The sequence below is a fragment of the Lepidochelys olivacea genome (genome assembly GCF_965140295.1).
Source record: "Lepidochelys olivacea isolate rLepOli2 genome assembly, chromosome: 2".
Classification (NCBI taxonomy): domain Eukaryota; kingdom Metazoa; phylum Chordata; order Testudines; family Cheloniidae; genus Lepidochelys; species Lepidochelys olivacea.
The window spans coordinates 85,534,238-85,555,453 of record NC_140412.1 but is presented as its reverse complement, the minus strand read 5'-3'; the positions used below and the strand labels follow the sequence as shown (position 1 = coordinate 85,555,453).

At 40.3% G+C, this 21,216-nt stretch overlaps 1 protein-coding gene across 1 annotated transcript in view; it reads right to left on the bottom strand.

The window, feature by feature from the left end:
- The window catches only part of SMCHD1 (structural maintenance of chromosomes flexible hinge domain containing 1), a 165,034-nt gene that overhangs the window by 133,850 nt on the left and 9,968 nt on the right, over positions 1-21,216 (bottom strand). Inside the window, exons 2-10 of the mRNA XM_084620188.1 lie at positions 16,934-17,009; positions 15,704-15,865; positions 13,057-13,366; positions 11,273-11,387; positions 10,995-11,114; positions 2,892-3,058; positions 1,474-1,567; positions 1,046-1,256; positions 10-130 (exon numbers count right to left, since the gene is read on the bottom strand). Coding sequence (XP_084476314.1) covers positions 10-130; positions 1,046-1,256; positions 1,474-1,567; positions 2,892-3,058; positions 10,995-11,114; positions 11,273-11,387; positions 13,057-13,366; positions 15,704-15,865; positions 16,934-17,009 — 1,376 coding nt within the window. The remainder of the gene's footprint in view (positions 1-9; positions 131-1,045; positions 1,257-1,473; positions 1,568-2,891; positions 3,059-10,994; positions 11,115-11,272; positions 11,388-13,056; positions 13,367-15,703; positions 15,866-16,933; positions 17,010-21,216) is intronic.

Genomic DNA, 21,216 nt, shown 5'->3' with positions numbered 1-21,216 from the left:
ATCTCTTACTCTTCTACACTTGTGTATGGTATTAACCTTCCATTCCAAAAACATTCAAAAATAGGCCTTTTTCCCCTGGCCCCTTTTTCTACCACAAAGCAGTCATCATCGTCGTCGTCATCTTTTAATCCTAGATTTAAAGGAACATCAGAGTAACCATAATAAAACAAGAGCCAAAACAAGAATATATATACCTGGTTTGTTAAAATTACACATAGCTTCACTGTACACAGAATGTATTTATTTAGTAGGTATATATCACAGAGGGAAAAAATAATTACCAGTAATTCTGTTTATCATATGCCTTTTCCTTCCCCATCTTAAAACACCTTTCTTACACTAAATGGCATCTACTAGGGAACAAAAGCATCCTTTTGTTGCATCAGATCTGCTTATCTTGAATATATGAAACAATTTTCTCCTCCACAGACTCACACCTACATTCAGACCCAGTTTCAGAGGCAATAGCTTTAACACTAGAAACAAAATCAGATTTTGTATTTCCTACACCCTAGATGTTCCTACAGCTTCCAGCAGTACAGATAACCAGCCAGTTGACGGCTTAGCTGTGCATGCATAAATAGACTTCCTTAGGTGTACATGAGTTTAGCCCAAAAAATCTACTTCTCACAGAAAAGAGGCCTAAGGGAGCACAAGTATTATGTACGTGCACAGCTTTCATAATTTAGTTCATTATATAGTTTACTCTAAAACTGAAATTGTAAAACTTAACTTGAAAAACAGCACTAAATCTCAACTTGGTTTAAATTGCTCCCCCCTCATACGTTATCATACTCAGTTTCTAATTCATCTCAGTACAAAGAATTGTGAGATGGCTCAAGATGGAAATTTGCCATAAAAATGGATGAAGATGTTGGAGATCAGTATTTGCTTCAGAAAGAATATTCTTAAGTCTTTTTAAGCAGATTCTACGAATGATGAGCACTGGAAATATGTATGTAGCATGTTGACAAAATGTAGGATTATATATATAACTGTCCCCAAAATTGTAAAATTTAAAACTAGTAAGATTTAACTGACTTACGTGATGGAAAGCATGGATCATCAGGATATGTTTCTTTATCATATAAGAAAGGATGGTAGCGGATGATGCCCTCCACTATACCTTCTCCTTCAACATGTGACTTAAACTCAAAGCTATCTGCCGCAGAATTTATATATAATGTCTGCATGTCATCTTTGATCTCTCTAAGGTTGACCATCTTAGGTACCTTTCCTTTTTCAAACATCAAAATCTAAAAGAAAAACAAAACAAGAAGTAGTTTTATCTGTCATCAAACTACACTCAACACAAAATGTTACAACTGGTTAACTACATTTTTTAAATTAATCATCATCAAATGTCTCAGTTTTCGATGAAATCACACACATCTTTCAAACACTGCAGTATTTCCGAGCAATTAACAGTAAATGTAATTACAGCAATGTAATACGTTACCATATATATCCCACCTCAATATCAATGTTGTTGAAAGGTCCAGCTTCTTTCATTGTAGCATTAGTTTCATTTCCTTTTGGTCCATGGATATAGTAATGATAGATATGTCTGAAGTTATTAAAAAACGTGTTTTTAACTAAATCAAAAACACACCCAGGAAAAAGTAAAGCAATCTAAAGTTCAAAATTTACAAAGCCTAAATATATTAAGAAGTGTTTTTATATTAAACAGGTTTCTTTTTTATTTAAAATTTAACTAGTTCTTGGCATTGTTGGAAACCCAAATTCAACTGCATGGAAACCACAAGGTGAAATGACTAGAAACAGTGGCCAAGCTATGTTAGCTACATTTAAGGTTCATTATTTTTATTTCACCAACTGAAAAGGCAAGGGTATCTAGTTATAGAGATATCTACTCTCAGACTTATCAGAATAGGTGAAATACTTGCATTCGAGGAAAGACTTGGAAATATTTAGATGCCTTTGCAAGGCAATAAATGACTATGGTGATATGTATTATTTTGATGGCAGTTTCCTTTATAGGAAGGCACAAAGTAATAAAACTCCTGTAAAGTGTTTTGAAATCTACAGATGAAAAGTGCTATATAAGAGCAAGGTATTTTTATTTATTCTGATCATCAATTTTGTAATGGTGCCACATTATCTACACAATAATTAGTATGTCACAAATAATCCTTATACTTTCTTTTAAAAACAAAACAAAAAAGCATTTTACTACAGTATGAATAGCTAGGTTGTGTGCATGCAATGATCCATTAGAGAAATTATACTTCTAGAATTCTTGTTCTCAAGGTATAAAATCCAGTTTTCAGAAGTCTTGAGAACCCACATGTGCTAGATTGTATACTCTGAGTCCAAAATCCTGTGAACATTACTAACACATGTAAACAGTTCCACTGACTTCAATATTTTAATAATTGCCCAATCCTTTAGGCTTCAGTGGGACTACCCATAAACATGCCTAATTTAGCCACATGTGTACTCTCAATAAAGCCTACACAGTTAGTTATTTATAGAAAATTACTGGAATATTTAAGGCAATGGGACTATTTGTGCGTATAGTTAAACCCATAAACCCTGATCCTGCAATCTAGCAGACTTATTTAGAAAGTTACCAAAAGGTTTTTTCCTTTTAACATTCAATGAAGATTCATACACAGGGAGTTTGTAGATTTGGAAAGTTTTACACTTCTTCATAGCAGAGTGGAACTGGAGTAGAGTTTGTAGTTTATATGACACCAGCTGAGTGTACTAAATTTCAGTCATTAGAATATTTATCAACATTATTAATAGTAAATCCAAACGCAAATTACATCACTAAAAGTATAAGAACAGATTATTGTCCGACTTTGCATAAGTTTTTCTTTTTTTAAATAAGAAAAATCTTTTACAAAAATTAAATGTTGACTCACGCCAACTGCCTTGTCCAAAGATTAAAATAGTTTTTCAAGTACTGCATGTGATCTGGTTGTACACCGGTAACGACAACCGCAGTGAAACTCTTCTTATCCCTTTCTTCCATTATGAGATTGTGTAGAAATCGTTCATCATCACTGGTGATATGAGCAGAGTCAGATGGCTAGAAAAAGGGGCCAAAAATGAAACAAAGACAGGAATTGAACTGTATACTTTTCTAAGTCCCTATATATCATTTCAAAGATGGGTAAAAAAAGTCCTACCAGCATATGGAGGCAACAATTGCAAAACACTCTAATATCAGACATTACATGGGAGGATAATCCTCTTTGTTTAAGAGCATCCTATTTAATAAACTGTAAGTATTTAGTGCTCTCCATTTAGCGACCTTCAATCCAACACCATCAATGTAATTCTATACAGGGGTCTTATACTGCCTCATCACTGTAGTAACTGGACATAGAACCATAGAATCATAGAATATCAGGGTTGGAAGGGACCTCAGGAGGTCATCTAGTCCAACCCCCTGCTCAAAGCAGGACCAATCCCCAATTAAATCATCCCAGCCAGGGCTTTGTCAAGCCTGACCTTAAAAACTTCTAAGGAAGGAGATTCTACCACCTCCCTAGGTAACACATTCCAGTGTTTCACCACCCTCCTAGTGAAAAAATTTTTCCTAATATCCAACCTAAACCTCCCCCACTGCAACTTGAGACAATTACTCCTTGTCCTGTCCTTTTCTACCACTGAGAATAGTCTAGAACCATCCTCTCTGGAACCACCTCTCAGGTAGTTGAAAGCAGCTATCAAATCCCCCCTCATTCTTCTCTTCTGCAGACTAAACAATCCCAGTTCCCTCAGCCTCTCCTCATAAGTCATGTGTTCCAGACCCCTAATCATTTTTGTTGCCCTTCGCTGGACTCTTTCCAATTTTTCCACATCCTTCTTGTAGTGTGGGGCCCAAAACTGGACACAGTACTCCAGATGAGGCCTCACCAATGTCGAATAGAGGGGGACGATCACGTCCCTCGATCTGCTCGCTATGCCCCTACTTATACATCCCAAAATGCCATTGGCCTTCTTGGCAATAAGGGCACACTGCTGACTCATATCCAGCTTCTCGTCCACTGTAACCCCTAGGTCCTTTTCCGCAGAACTGCTGTCTAGCCATTCGGTCCCTAGTCTGTAGCGGTGCATTGGGTTCTTCCGTCCTAAGTGCAGGACCCTGCACTTATCCTTATTGAACCTCATCAGATTTCTTTTGGCCCAATCCTCCAATTTGTCTAGGTCCCTCTGTATCCTATCCCTGCCCTCCAGCGTATCTACCACTCCTCCTAGTTTAGTATCATCTGCAAACTTGCTGAGAGTGCAATCCACACCATCCTCCAGATCATTTATGAAGATATTGAACAAAACCGGCCCCAGGACCGACCCCTGGGGCACTCCACTTGACACCGGCTGCCAACTAGACATGGAGCCATTGATCACTACCCGTTGAGCCTGACAATCTAGCCAACTTTCTACCCACCTTATACTGCATTCATCCAGCCCATAGTTCTTTAACTTGCTGACAAGGATACTGTGGGAGACCGTGTCAAAAGCTTTGCTAAAGTCAAGAAACAATACATCCACTGCTTTCCCTTCATCCACAGAACCAGTAATCTCATCATAGAAGGCGATTAGTCAGGCATGACCTTCCCTTGGTGAATCCATGCTGACTGTTCCTGATCACTTTCCTCTCATGTAAGTGCTTCAGGATTGATTCTTTGAGGACCTGCTCCATGATTTTTCCAGGGACTGAGGTGAGGCTGACTGGCCTGTAGTTCCCAGGATCCTCCCTCTTCCCTTTTTTAAAGATTGGCACTACATTAGCCTTTTTCCAGTCATCCGGGACTTCCCCCGTTCATCTTACAGTAGTGCATTAAGCTATGTGACTAACTTATGTTGTGTGGTTCATTCTCTCTCTCGTCGTCTAGCAGGGAGAAGTGTGTGTAGAGTTTTGTTTTTGAGATTTTCCTTTCTAAGTGTACATGCTGCTATGGGTTAAAAATAGAAAAGGCAAGGTCCAAAAAGTGCACTTTGCACATGAGTGGGAGGTGGAGAGCCCTTAGTTCCTGTAGGAGTTTGTTCCAGTCTCAGTCAGGCCCGAACACAGTTCTTTCTCCTGCACAGATAATCTTCACTCTTTGATAAGAAGTTCCATTGTGCCTGAGGAAGGGAGCTCTCAACCACTGTCCTTCATCCTGGATCCTTAGGCCATCTTTTAGATATGCTGGGCGCAAGCCACTGGATACTGTATGCAGTATCTGACCCTAATGCTGTGACGCTATGTCTGGGCAAGGGGAAAGGTGAATGGGAGGTTGGCCGGACATCTGGAGTCGGTCTGACAGCCAAATTGTCTTGGTAGTATGGGGTCATCATAGCAATAGTAGCCATGTACTATCTTATGTTGGATATTTGTCTAGGGATCACAGTGATCCATTGGAAAGCACAGAGAAGACTTCGAGATTATCAGAGGAGGGAAGCATCTGACGTCTGGGAGATCCTAGGCTCATGCCTCCCCTGGAACTCTGCATTTGGCATTCTCTGTGATGGCAAATAGATCTATGGTCTGGTTCTCCAATAGTCAGCATATTGGGTTGAGAATGGATTTCCACAACCACTGCTTATTGTTGGTTACCACATTTCTGCTTCTGAAATTCATGAGATCTTTGTTAACCTCTGGAGGCAGGGCCACTGGGGTCACTCCATATTGCAGAATTCGATGGCTTTCAGACAAGTGGGGACATTTGTGCACCTCCCTGCTTGTTGATATAGTGAATTGCTGACATTGTTCACCAGGCTCTACACTACAGAGTTCTGTAGACCATCTAGGACCACTACACAGAACAAGCTGATGGCTTTCAGCTCTAAGATGTTCACATGTAACACCTAAGGAACATACTCCTTGGATTTGGAGGTGATTCAGGTGGGTGCCCTAACCTGTCTCTGATACAGCCACAGTAAATGTCATTGCTGGGAAGGGGGTTAAGAAGGACACCCCTTTTCTTGCATTCAAGGGGTCTAGCCACCAAATGACTTCTCAAAGGACTTGGGAATCGTACCATGGCCAATCTGTTCATGAAGTGTTTGGTTGGGGTATGCACTGTCCTTGACCAATGTTGGAATGTGTGAAGTGTATGTGGGTAGAGTGGAGAAAAGTCTGGCAAACAGTGTCACCTAGGCACATGTGTCCTAATAACCCCAGGTATGGGCAAAAGCATCACATTGTTCTTGTCAGTGACTGAAAGGAACTGAATAAGTTTCCTGATAGATATTCTTGGGCTGACTGTGTTGAGTAGGGCTCCTATTAATTCTATCCTCTGGAATGGTGTGAGATTTCTTTGTAGTAACCAGAAACTCTAATTGAGAGAACATGGAGAGGGACTTGATTTAGTGTTGTCTTGGTCTCACCTGGCACTTGCCTGTGACCAGCCAGTCACCTAGGTATGATAGATGTGAAGTACACTACCACTGCCAGATGCTTGGGTAAATACTCTCAGTGCTATGGTGTGTCCAAAGGGTAGAACCTGGGTCCCACTATGAATCTGGAGTACTTCCTGTGGTCCAGGTGGGTGGCAATGTGGAAGTACACATCCCACAAGCTAAGAGTAATGAACCAGTCGTGAGCATGGAGTGATGAAGGAAAGCATTACCCTTCCTGAATCGGATGCAATGTATTTGTTGAGTGTTCTCTGATCTAGAACAGGATGAAGACACCCTTCTTCAGAATGAAGAAATACAGAGTATAGAAGCCTTTTCCTCTTGGTATGCCTGAGGCAACTCTTCCATGGCTCCTAGACAGAGGAACACGGCCAATTGTTTGCAAGAGTGTCCCTTGAAGGAAGGGGGTAGAAAAAGGAACTGGATGATGATATCTAGCACCTATCTGTCTGTAGTATTGCCCAACCATGCTTGAAGGAATGAGGTAAGGTGGCTTCTGAAGGAAGTACTCTGTTGACTTGGTGTAGTTCTCGACCTAGCTGCCAAATCTGCTGGTACATGAATGGAGCTCTGTACATAAGTAGAGTGGAGAAAAGTTAATTTCCTCTGCTGTCTCTTGACACTTTTTAGACTGGTACTCAGGCTATCTATCTATAATAGGAAGACATCCACTGTCTTTCTTAATGTTAAAGTGGATGGTGGTACACCAGAAGTGTGCAGATTCCAAGAGATTATAGAATTGCCTTGGAATTATTAGTGAGCGTAGGACATTGTTTTCTCATTAAATAGCTCTATCCACTCCTTCAAATGGCAAATCTTCAGTAGTGACTTGTAGTTCACAAGAGATGCCCTCAGCATGGTTACTACAGTGGCCATGGATCTAGCTGTGTGATGTCATCTGCACCCAGCAACATATTTATCAACTATCATCCCTCTTTTACAATGTCCTCTAGAGCCTCTCTAGCCTCATGAGGGAGCTCGTTGATAAATGGCACCACTTTGTCCCATGTTAAAAAGTCATCTTTGGCAAGGAGAGCTTGGCAACTAGCCAGCTGTAGTGATGCACAGCAGTTGGTCTTTCTCCTGAACAGATTCAATCATTTGAATCTTTGAATTCGGGTGCATTTTGGCATGATTTTTCTTAGATGGCCAAGACCATTAGAGATCTGTGGTATTCAACCCTGAAAAGGTATAACCTGGCATCTTTTCTCAACATGTTCTGCTGGTGCAGTGGCTACAATTAGTGACAGGGCTTGATGGGTCTAGTAATCTCTTATTTATGAGGAAGGCAATTCTGGTAGGACCTGCAGGTGATCAGATATCAAATAGTTCGAGAGATTTTTCAGGTATTATCAAAGTTCCAATCGCCAGTGAATCTGCAAATCATACCAGGAACTCTTGGAATGTTTTGAAATCATCCAGCATTGGTACCTGTGCTAAAGCAACTGCTTTGTCACGCAAAGAGGAAAGGTCTTTTTGGGGGGGGGGGGGGCGGTAGTGAGGAGACACCAGTCACTGATAGGTTTGTGCCTCTAGGTCCCACTCCTCCTAGTACTCTGTCATCTGTAGTCGTGCCCATGAGGCTACTGGAGAAGGAGATCTCCTCCTCAATGGAGGCAAGTGGCTCCTTGAGGCTTGGGAAGATAGATGCCAGAATTACTACAGTGGCATACTGTATGAATATACGGGTGGAACGGTAGGTTCTTCTGGTGGTACTGCTCAGGAACTGTATAAGGGAGGACTTCCTCCTTGACACCAGCAAGGTGTGCCATTGTGATGGTGACAAGGAGTAAATCTCCTCCAGAGACGGTGCGAATGGGTATGGTGCTGGGGCTTTTGTCGGTATAAGTGATAGTTCTGCAGTCCATGATTGTTGCCCCAGTGCTAGGGTCAACATTGGCAGTGGGGCCTTTGGTACCAGGTGGGGTACTAATGGAGTCTGCTGCACTACAGTATGCTCTTTTTCCACTCATCTGGAGAGCTGGACACGTTTTGGAGGGTTTATTCCCCAATGCTTTCCTGTCTCTTTGCATAAGAAGACACCAAGCTCGCCTTTGAACTCCTATGTTCCAGGGCAAGAGTGGGCAAACTTTTTGGCCCGAGGGCCACACTGAGGTTGCAAAACTGTAGGGAGGACCAGGTAGAGAAGGCTGTGCCTCCCAAAACAGCCTGGCCCCTGCCCCCTATTGCCCCCTCCCACTTCCCAACCCTGACTTCCCCCCTCAGAACCCTCCATCCATCCAACCCCCCTGCTCCTTGTGCCCTGACACCCCCCTCCCAGGACCCCCTGCCCCTATCCAACCCCCCCTGTTCCCTGACTCCTGACTGCCCCAAACCCCATCCACACCCCCGCCCTCTGACAGGCCCTCCGGGACTCCCATGCCTTTCCAACCCCATTTGTTCCCTGTGCCCTGACCCTCCCCCACCAGGACCTCACCCCATCCAACTGCCCCTAACAGGCCCCCTGGGACTCCCACACGTATCCAACTGCCCCCTGCTCCCTGACTGCCCGCCAGGACCCGCCGGCCCCAGCCCCGAGCCCGTTACCATGCCGCTCAGAACAGCCTGTCTGGCAGTTGCACTGCCCAGCCGGAGCCAGACACGCAGCTGCACTGCCCTGCAGGAGCGCACAGCCCCGCTGCCCAGAGCATTGCCCGCATGGCAGCAACGCTGTGGGGGAGGGAGGATAGCGATGGGGAGCTCAAGGGCCGGGCAGGACAGTCCCAAAGGCCAGATGTGGCCCGTGGCCGAAGTTTGCCCACTTCTGTTCCAGGGTGTCCTCTTTCAGTGGCCTTCTTTGATATCTTAGGCATCACCTTTGATGTGAATGGTCTAGATGATTCCAGTACTATGGTCAGCGCCAGCATCAATGCCATTGTCAGTTCCTTGCTCAGTGAGGACTTCTCCACTGACATCTTGGGGCACCACTTACCTGCTTGCAGCACTGAAGGGCGCATGTTTGACAGGTATAGGGGGTTGTGAGCCTGGAGGTTCTATGCTACATGCAGATTGTTCTAAGAGATGGAGCTTGTGTCTTGCATCCCACCATTTTCGGGTACAATGGGAAATGAAAGGTAAACAAAGCCACTGCTTAGAATGTCTGATTCACCCAGGCATACACAGTACCTGCTGTGCCTATCTTTAAACAAAATAAGCCTATCACAGGTTTCTGAATCTGCCATCTTGAGGTCCTTGTACAGGGGCTGTCAGTATGGGGGGGGGGGTAGGGAGGGGGTGGCAGCTTGATGTTGTACAGGGAAGTCAGGTCAAAGAATTTAGATCTGGACAAGGATTATTCAAGTCCAAAATGTTGTAAGAGAATGAAGGTTGATTTGAAATGTTTCAGATGTTTAGATGAAGACAGCTCATGCTACAGTTCTCAGCAAATAGACCCAGCTAGGTAAGAGGGAACTGAGCAAGGGGGTTGCAGCCACCCTTCCTTTTACAGGAAGCGCAAGGAGGCATACAGCACATGCAAGCCCCCAACTGACACTGCTAATGAGGAATCTGGTCTCCCGCATATGCATGCCTACAGTGGGATCCACACGGACACATACTCTAAGAACTTTATTTCTTTTACCCTTCTCCATTTCTGTCAAAACTCCGTTCCCCACTCCTCCCGTCCCACCTCACAGTATCAGAACCTCGATCACTCTCAACATCCAGACCCTTAGCAAATCCTGCCAGCTCTTCATCTCCAAAATTCATCTGTGCCTTCTCATCCCTACAGCAAAAACTCTTATTGATGCAGTCATTTTTTGCCTCCATTATTGCAACCTACTTCTCTCTAGTCTCCCACTTCAGCATATTCAAAGTACTCTCTCTAAAAATAAGTTCCTTCTCCTGCCACTCTAGCCACGTCAGTCTCCTCTCTACATTTCTTCACCGGCTTCTCACCTTCCATATAAAAATTCAAGCCCTTTATCATCGCCAAGGTGCCTCCAGCTGAACTCCTGCCTACATCTTTGGTCTCATTTCTTTCTTCCTACACTCCTTTAGAGCCTCTCTCCTTAGACATTACTGTCTTTCCTCTCACTCTCATTTTTAATTCTTCTTCCAAAATGTCAGGAAAATGGAACAGGGCAGAACTGATCATTAAAATTCCTCTGACTCTTTACTTCCACAAGCTTTTCAATGAGAAGTCATCAAGGTTCAAACAAACAAAAAACCCCTCACTGAACCTTTCACCTATATAATGTATATTTCAGGTATAATATTTTGGTTTGGAATGTACTCTCTTTCTCTAATTTAGACTGTAAACTCTTGAAGTTGGGATATTTTCCTTTTATGTTTGGTACTAAACCAGCACATTTGCAGTTGTTAGTAATAACAATGCTAAAGCATTTTTTTCCAGATGGTACCTCAAAGCTGCACAGATAGAAAAAGCGTCACTTACTGACTCATCAATGCTTTGGGTTAAAATACATAGCAGAAGAACCACATGTGAGAAAGCCTTACAATATACTGCCATTAAGTTTCACTTTATTAACTTTGTATACCCCAGACACAAAGTGAGTGCATATGACATTTTTGTCTAGAGAACGGTTATAGGTATACTATATGAAACAGACTAGTTTGCCTAGGAAAGATGTTCATTTAAAAAAATGTTATTTTACCTTTCTGTTTCTAATGTATCCACTGTATATTGCTTCTTTGTTTTTCTCCTTCTTTTCAAAATCCTCTTTAGAAAGGAAAAGCTCATGGACATCATGAGAATCTGCAGGTTTGCTTATCATCTGTTCAGTATTAAAGAAAAATAAATTTAAAAATCACAGTAGGACACCAAAATGAGTTGTTAATAAGACAGTTCAGTGATATGGTACCAGATGAATTACCTCAATGTCACTGTGTAAAGAAATGCTAATAATTAAAATACATAGATCATTCTACTTACTCTGGCAGACTGCCCAATGAAGAACACTGCTTGTTTGCCTCCAACACCAAAATATGAGATGTCACTATTTAAGCTGCGAGGCACTGGAGGAGGGCGTACATATCCTGAATGATCACTAAAAACAAAACTGTCTTTATTTCTTTTTTCAAAACCAACATCACAAAACTGCTCAAGGAGAAACAATTTTATTAAACACCTCCTGTAATCATCATCATCCTTAAAGTTTTTCATTCAAAAAATTTCTCTTTCAAGACCTCAGATCTATGTTAAGAGCATAAATTTAACATTGTAACTAATATCCACATTGTAGTTTTATCAATGTCTAAAAAGAAAAACCAAAGTTGATTATTGAACTGAAATCATGTAGGTCACAATGTATTCTGATTAACATGGCTGCCTAGCAAAATGGTTTATAGGTCTCCCCCTGCCTCTCCCCATTGAGCCATGTATACAATTTTTCTGTCCTTTTTGTGACAGAGTAACTCTCTGTTTGGTTTTCTGCATTTTAACTCTTATTTAAATTACCTTTATTCTTATTACCATTTTGTTTGTACCCATAGACACCCTACAAACTACAGAAGGAAAATGACTTGGTTTAGTCAGTTTCCTTCTGTATCAAGTTCTTTTTATAAAGACATGAGGCACAATCTTAAAAACATTTCTCATAATTGCCAGATCCGTGTTAAAAACATTTGAGATACCATGATTATAGCCATTATACAGAAACTTAAGATGACAGAATGGTAAAAGAAGACATACTAATCCTAGCATAGTTTTCCCTTTGTGTACAGCACATGGAACTGCCATAAAGAAATAGACGAGGAAGTTAATTACTCTTCATAACGCAGCCCCTTTTTAATCACAGATTTTTGGATCAGGAAGATGAGAAAGGTTGCTGGACATCCCTTTGAATATGGTGCAGGCTTGGCAAGCCAGTCAATTGACTGGTCAAATAATATTAACTGACCACCAGCTATTGGACCACAGTCATGGTGCCATTCTTTCATTTTTTAAAAAACTTCATTTCATTGTGTTGTTGTTGTTTTAGTTAAAGTAACTTATTTTTGTTATTTGGCATAAGTATGAATATATTTAAGGCTAAGTCTATTGGAGACCATGAAGTCGTTTTCGTTACCATTGTTACTGTTCCAATAAATTAATTCTTTAAAATAATTTGACCAGTATTTGACCAATTATTTTTGACTATCAAATGCCCAATTCTAATGTGGTGTGACAGAGGTAGCTGCAAGTGCCCCCAATACTTAAGCCTGACTACAAAGATATGGAACTTGATGGACAAACTCATCTGGTTTGGCAAATCCTTTGTTCCTACAATAGAAATGGATAGGTTGATCTGTATTTCAAATTGAAGCAGTCCAAAATGGAAGCAAGATGTGAATTACTGTCATAACATAATTTGTAGAACACAGTGCAGTCTCTTTTAGTAGAAGGTACCCATCCACAATTGGCTGATTCAGTGCATAGCTTAGGTATGTTCCTGGATTCCCCACTGGCACTAAACCCTAATATAGCAGCATCCACGACTAACACTTTCTACCATTTCCAGTTGGTTTGGGCACTCGTCCCATCCTAGTGAACAATGACCTGACCTCAGTTTTTCGTATCTTCATCACCTCTCAGCTGGGCTACAGCAATGCAATATACCCAGACATGAAGTCTGATATTAGTAGTTCTCTATTTTAAAAAATACGCTCTGTAAAGATCTTCACAACTTGTCAATTTTTCAGTTGTGTGATTAAAAACAACGTATAAAGCTTTCTAACCTTTCAAAGTCACCTTGTCTTGTAAACTTTGATAATCTATACACAGCCCAGTTGTTAAGCTGCTTAGAAGTCATCCCTCTTCCATTATCAATCACAGCAACAGCTGGTTTTCCTTGAGAGTCATCAAATAACTGTTTGGAAAGAAAAACAAGGAGAACCAAAAAAACCAAAATCAAAACATAAAATCCTAAATTTGAAACCAATAGGGTATTCCTTTCGTATCTTACCAATTTTATTTGTATGCTTCGAATGCCAGTATTTCGAGAAGTAGCTGACAAAGAATTGTCAATCAACTCAGCAAAGGCAAATGCTAAGGAAAGAGAAAAAACTGTTAGTAATTCTTGATCTCTAAAAGTAGCAGTAGGAAAATGCCCACATACTTGACCAGTGTTCCCTGGGCATGACTCCCAAGATAAGTATGGGCAATATATGACTGACAATGAAAAATACTTGATCCACCATCACTTGTTTTAAGGGTCACTCATGTAGGTTTATTAGTGATTTGCTGAGCACGTTCAAGTCCCCTACAAGGCGAGTGGCCATTAGTTATGCTTGGGAACATAACTGAATGAAAGGGGTTCCCCTCCCCTGACACAGGAGACAAACGTGTTCCTCCTTGTTCACTGGTGGAACATATTCTGGATCACTTATCACAATCAGGAATGAATTTTGTAGACATCAAGTGTTTAACGGACTGCCTTTCACCTACAAAATTTTATGGGACAGTCTGGATTCACTAAAAAAGGGATTGGGCACAGGTGGCAAAATTTACAGAAAACAAAATTATTTAAGTTTAGTCAAGACCACAGAAGATGAAGAAAATTGCAGAGGGAGCTAAAAAATTTGGTGAATGGAAGTATAATAGTAGATTTGACAAATGCAAGGCAACACACACTGAAGTAATCGGAAGTAGTAATCGGAACTTCTCAGACAACTTTGCTAGGTTCTAAATTGTAACATCTCAGTAAAAAAGAATGAGACATCATTGCTCAGTGAATACCTTTGCTCAGTATACAGCAACAATCAAAAAAGCAAACAAAATATTAGGTGCATAAAGCGATGATGAGCAATAATGACAATTAAAATGCCATGATTTAGAACTATATGTAATAAAATGTCACTTTCTGGTCATTCCACCTCAAAAGAAGATATTACAGAAGGAGGGGATGGTCAGATATGGGCAACAAGTGATAAGAAACATGAAAAATCCTCCATATAAAGAGAGTCTGAAAAGATTAGGACAATTTACCTTAAAGGAGATCTATAAGACTGGATGTGATAATGGTACACAAAATAATGAACAGTTTACAGAGAGCAGATCAGGCACGTCTATTCACCCTCTCTAATACAAAAACAGTGGATATTCAATTAAATTGAAAGGCAGCACATTTAAAACTGGTAAAAGGAAATACTTTTCCTACAGAACATACAATTAGCCTGTGAAACTCATTGCCACACCATACCATAGAGAAAAAGGGCTATGCAGTATTCAATAGAAAGAACAGGACACGCATCTGAATAATGTCATCCAGACGTACAACAGTATAAATTAAAATAAACAGCCTTTGAAAGGGTTATAAACCCTTATTGCTTCAGGAAATAAACTAATCTGAAATGGGGATTAGAAAGAAACTTTCCCTGTGCGCAGGTTTTTCCGTAATTGCCTACTACTGGGCTCTTGCACCTTCCTCTAAGGCACCTGGTATTGACCACTGTTGAAGATATGAACTACTTGTCCAAACCTGTAAGCCTATTCCTATGTTCCTAAACACTCCAACTGCCACAACAGTCATCAACAGACTAAACCAAAAACTGCAGAAGGAAATAGGAATATGGTAATCCAAAAGATTGTGAGTAATTGGTGTTTGCTGCTGGTGAAAAGAAATAGGGATGATTGTGAGCCACATCTTATTATAATCCAGAATTCTATGTATGAAGTGATGTGCATATAGTTCTATGATTGTGATTTTTCCAGGCAGTTCTGAGCCTAGAAGGATATGCATACTAAATAAAGAAAGCAAAAGTTTAGTAGTATTTAATTAAGTTGGTACACAAATTAATTTGTACCTTGAAACGCAGCAATGATCAGAAAAATGACCAATGTACAAGTGGCACCTTCTTTAAAGAGTATATGAGCTTACTTTATTAACAAAAGATAACTAGTTTCTATTTTTTAATCCTGTCAGCCCTAAAGAGCCAAAACACAGATAGGGACAGCAAGCAGGCTTGTATTCAGACTCATGCATCAATAAGCCCAAAATACAGAATCTACTACAAGTGCAGGCACGAGAAAGAAAGGCCGGGCTTTCAAGTCTCTGGTTGAGTTTGCAAGATTCTCAACATCAACGAAGTATTTTTGCTTGTAAAATAAGCAAATTTCTTCTGCAAGTAACAGATACAGTAAACTTGGAACCTCATGATGCTATTTTTAGAGTCACTTTTTAAACCAGAGTTTAAAAGTAAAGGTGAACTTAAACTGAAAAAAACGTAAGTTTAAATGCTCCAACAGAAGTGACAAAAGGTAAAATACAAGTGAAATTATTCATGAGCAAGGCATTTCTTGTCTTTAAGTCCCTTCTAAGGTAAATGATGATGAATAATACATGAAAAACAATTATTTAGATTATAAAAAAATCTGAATACTTACGCAAAGGATTTTGCCCTTCACTAGCATAATATTCATACATGCCACTTTTGATAAGCGTGTCATAGTGTGGTAGGAAGTCAATTCGCTCCTTTGTTGCTGAAAGTAGTGTCTGATCAACTGATTGTAGCAAATACAAAGTAACCCCTTCTTGAACAATTTCACCTGCAATGGAATTAAAATATTCAATACAAAGGAATAATCCCTCCAAATATTGGTAAACTCCTACCCCAAAACCTGGAAGATAGTTTTAACGTCTGATGCACCTCTTTTCTCTTTCCACTAGCTATGAAATTTTCCAAGGAGGAACAGTAACTTAATTCAAAACCTTTTCATATTCCCAAACTTAGTAAAGTCAGTACTTCCAATTGAAGTACTAACACACTATCTTTGCAATTTCAAAGTTTAGACTTTTATTAGCCGAATGAAAAACATAACACCATAATGTACAGTGGAGAAAGCATTTTGTCATAGCCAAAATGGCTGAGATTTCCTTCCAGTTTTGCAGCAAAGTTTACCTTTTGGTTAAACTGAAGCAAAACAAAAAAACCCAAAAAAAAACAAAAAACCCCACAAACCTAGAAAATTAAGTAAATGAATGTATACAGTTACATTGGAAATACTTTTTCAACTTTACCTAGTGTTCCTCATCTGCTAACGTTATAATAAATCCACTACAAGAAAACAGTGTAGTTACAGTCACAATATAAGACTGATTTGTGTACCAGTTACAAAATTTTGTGTGTCACTATCCAGGCATGCTTAGCTAAACCCACTTTTTGCTCTAATTACATAAGAAATTAAACTTCACATAGAACGAGATGCCATTTTGCAGACATTATTTATCACATAACTTAACCACTTTGTTAGTTTTTCAGTGCCCCAATGGTTCCTGGAAGAGTTGGCATTATTTCGAATTGCAAAATAAAAATATTAACCTTAACTATACATTTGACAACACCGCAAATTATACTTAGCACGGAGAATTATCTGATGACAGACAACTAAATATTAGTTTCCATCATCAAAAACAGTATGTGTGTGAAATTTGTTCCAAAATGGATTTTCGTAACAATTTTGCAACGCTTTATTATATAAAGAGGCTTTGTACTTCCCTTTGCTATTGTATATGTAGCATAGGAATACAAATAACATTCTTACAGTTTTGATACAGTTATGCACTGGACAGCTGTTTTGGAGTGAGATGTATGGTAAATAATATATCACACTTACTGAAGTTGTCATCTGTAATCTCTTTTCTATTGGTTGTTGTGATAACAAAGTTATCTTCAGAAGAAATGCAGAGTGCCTACAAAATTGTAAAAAAAGTCAGTTATAAAAATCAGCTGTTACATAAAGTGAAGGATAGATAAAGAGAAGGAAAAATTAAAAAGTACTCGTCTCCTTTCCATTCATTTTGTCATTAACCAATGAACAATGATCAAATATGTAATATTTTGCCCTTAACATTACCTTTAGGAATTGACAGAATACAATCTAATTCCAAGAGGTTTTTTTCACTTGCCGTTACATCTTTGCAGAATGCTCTGGTACAAGAAGTTTCCCTTACATGATTTAAGCACCGTCAATTAGAAGCTGTGCAAGGCTTTGCACAAGGAGACATTATCTTGTAGGTAATCTTAGAGACTGACACATGAAATATGAATAACCGTAATTTAAACTGCATAGCTACAAATATTAATGATCATGAAATAACCCATGGCTAGTATCTGACTACAATATCCAACCAAAGGGAATTACACATCAGTTAGAATGGTATTTCTTTTACTTTTCCTAAAATAGCATCTTCATTCAAAATGGCCATTTGTTCTCACATTATAATAAATAAAATAAAAGAATAAAAATCAGTTTTTCATAACACAAAATTTTGAATATTGCAGTCAAGTTCCATCTAACTTTTCTCCTTTCCACGTTTAACAATACATTTTTGGTATTATAATATGCCTGGCATACCTCTGACAACCTTCATTACCTCTTAACTATATCAATCTCTGCTATAGCTTTCTTCAAAACTTTTACCCATTAGTTTGACCAAATGTATGCTTTTCTTTGATATGGTAATTTCTGTATTTTCTATACTTCTAATAGATACAAACACCTTATTTTCCACTTCAAAATGATACTGCACACCTAGTAAATATCTTAATTTAACTATTCATTAGGATGCCAAACACTTCCCACAATCCTCACAGGAACCTGTAAACTGAATACCAATTAGCATATAAGTTTAGCAAAAATAGATTAAACATGCACTAATTTATTATACGGAGTGTGGATATCAACCCTTATATTTAGGTTGCCTAACCTTTTCTATTAGAACTCATTCTTTCCCTGAGAAGCTCCAACATCTCCATTGTTTGCAACAAATTTGGAAGAGGCTACAAAAATGCAGTTTCTTTGTCCCAGGAAATTCCTTTCAAGTTTGATAGTTGTAAACTATTAAATGTCACCATTTCCCTTATGTTGCTTGCATTTCTGAGGAAAATCTTGCCAGCATACCAAAATAAATACTCTAAAGAGCCAGATCAATGCCACTGACAAAGAAGCAGCAGCATCACAGCACAAGAGAGCACCTGGGTGATGCCAGAACAGCTAGAGCAGTGGGGCAGGTGCTTCAAAACGCCAAACTGTTTCATTATAACAGACTGAAGACACTGATCTAGAAAAGATGTTGCAGTCCGTAAGGATTGGCGGGGTCTATAACCCTGGATTGCGGGCTCCTGGGCAATTAACACCTCCACTGAGGAACTGGGTGGAGTAACATCCAACAATTACTGGACAGTTAGGTAGTGCAGGAAGTACCACCCAAAGACACCAGAACAACAGAACCCTGTGGCTGCCTGATTGGTCCACACCAATTATTTAAACCAGGAAACTGGCCTAGTGAGTCCCCTCAGCAACAATGAAGACTCATGCCCGCTATCACTACAGACCTTGCCTTTGACCCAGTCTTGGACACCTGCCTTTGACTCCACCTCACCTGGCTTACTAACTAGTCCTGACTCCTGCCTTCAATTCCAGCTCAGCTTGACCTTAGTACCAGTCTCTTGGCTTGACTTGGCAACCTGTCCCAACTCCTGAATTCAATCCCAGCCCGGCAGACACCACTGGGCCAGCTGCTTATGCCCCTGCCATTACAATAATCATCATCACAAGAGAAACATGTGTGAACAGCTTTGAAGGACAAGATCATGCCATTCTGAATTAAATTTGAGAAGATTATTCTACGCATAAGGAGCAGCACAGAAGGAAGCATGGAAGTGCTTGTAGGAAAAACAGAAAAATAGACAATGAAGCTTGGCACTGATTGCAGAGCAGAGAGCATGGTGGACAATGATAAAGTACAGTGGAGATAAACTATGAAAGGCCTTCAAAAGACAAGCAGATTTTATTTGATACAATGGAGAAGATGAAAGGACAGGGATGAGACAGGCAAATCAACTGGCCAAAATGATGATCTTAGCTGTAGCATTTTGGACAGATGTGAGGGGGCAAGATGTATGGCAGAAGAACCAGAGAGAAGCTGCATTACGCAAAGAAGGAGGGATAACAGACTGGACAAGAATTTTGGCAATGTAGACAGAAAGAATGATTATTTAACCTACTGTAACTGCAATTCTTTGAGATTTTGTAGTCACTGTGGATCTCGTGGTTAAGTGTACATGAGACTCACGTGAACAAGCTCAGAATCTTTTGCATAGCAGTGTCCTCTGTGGCCACACATGTACCTTGTGCCGCCTCACATGTACCTTGTGCCGCCTCAAGCTCTCGTGCAAAGCCATAAAGGGCAGAGCCGCTACAACATTCCACCATTCCCTCACAGTTTGAAGCCTGTAGTAGCTGGGAACCCCAAAAAAAACAGGAACAGAGGCTAGGTCATAGTAGCCACACTGACAACATTTTGAAGAATCAGTTACTGTAGATAGGCAACTGTTCTTGATTCTTCAAATAAGTGTCAGTATAGATCTCTGTGCAGATGACTGGCAAGCAGTATCCTCTTAGGTGGTGGGAATGAGAAGTAGCAGCTGCATAAGTTGAAGCATTATGTATTGTACTTAGCTGCCACAGCTGATGCCAAGTTTGTGAGAGCAGTACTACAATCACCGTACAAGTCTCAGAAAAACACACGTTTCTGACACAGGCGAAGAATATCACTTGAACTCTGGTGGAGTGAGCCTTGAAGTCTGGCAGGTATACCAGCACACTGTGTTACCCATTTTGATATCCTCTGTAAGGAAATGGCTTGACTTTAGAAAACACAGCCATAACTCTAAATAGTCTGATTGATTTGGTTCCATCAATATAGTAAAGCAAAGTCTAGTGTGTGTCTCTTTTCTCCTGATGCAGAGTGTGGCTCAGGGAGAACTTATGAAGACCGGCAGTTTGATCAACTGATTTAGATGAAAAATTCTCAGATCACCTTACAAATAAACAGGTGCAGTTGCAGCACCATCTTATTCTTATGGAATGTTGTATAGATGTGGTTCAGATATAAATGGCTAAAGCTCACTGACTATTCCTGGCTGAAGTAATAACCATTAGAAAGACTGTCTGGAGTGAGATGGTGCAGGGAGCAACCTGACAGAGGTTCAAATGGAGGCTTCACAAGTCTCAGATGAGCCTGACTGAGGTCCTAGGCAGCAGCTGGTTCTTTGACTGGTGAGTGTGTAATAGTCACTTGAGAAACTTGATATCTTGGAATGAGTAAAGACCCAAGCACGACTCTATAGGTAGGTGGCACGCTAAAATCACCAAAAGGTGGGACTTTAATAGATCCGAACAAAAGGCCTACCTATTTTAAGTGCAATAAGTAGTTGAAGGTCTGTGGGAATGGGTCCAGACCATGTTGGACTGCCAATATTGAGGAACTTTTCCTTTTAGACAAATACATTCTTCTAGTAGATGCTTTCCTGCTCTGTGTTAGTATTTCCTAGAGCTGTAGCAAGAAGTCTTTGTCTATAGTATTTCACCAGCCAGTCAACAGCCATACCCTCAGTTGCAATGACTTCAGGCCTGGTATATCTGGCCATGGTATTGTAAGATCAGGTCCAAGAAATCTGGGAGTTGGATTGGAGGTAGGATGGACATTTGTAATAGTCTGTCAGGCGAAACAGCCTTGGCCCATATCAAACTATGACAATGATAATGGCTTTGTCTCCTTTGATTTTGGAAAGGACCCTGGAGGTCAAGGGCATCGATGGAAAGGCATACAAGAGGGCTTTTTCCTGTTTGTAATAGGCTCTCATGAGAAGGAAGGTGTTTGGTAACAACCCTGGGAGTTACCTCCTCTCTGGAACAAAAATTCTAGCACTTGGAATTGACATTGATGGGGAACAGCTCTATCATCAGGGTCCTCCAACAAAGGAATATCATCTCTATGATAGACGTCCACAACAACCACTTGTGAGTGGTGACCAACTGTCTGATCAGGATGTCTGCCAGTTTGTTGCTGACACCTGGGAGATGAAGAGCCATTATGTTATCAACTGTTGGTG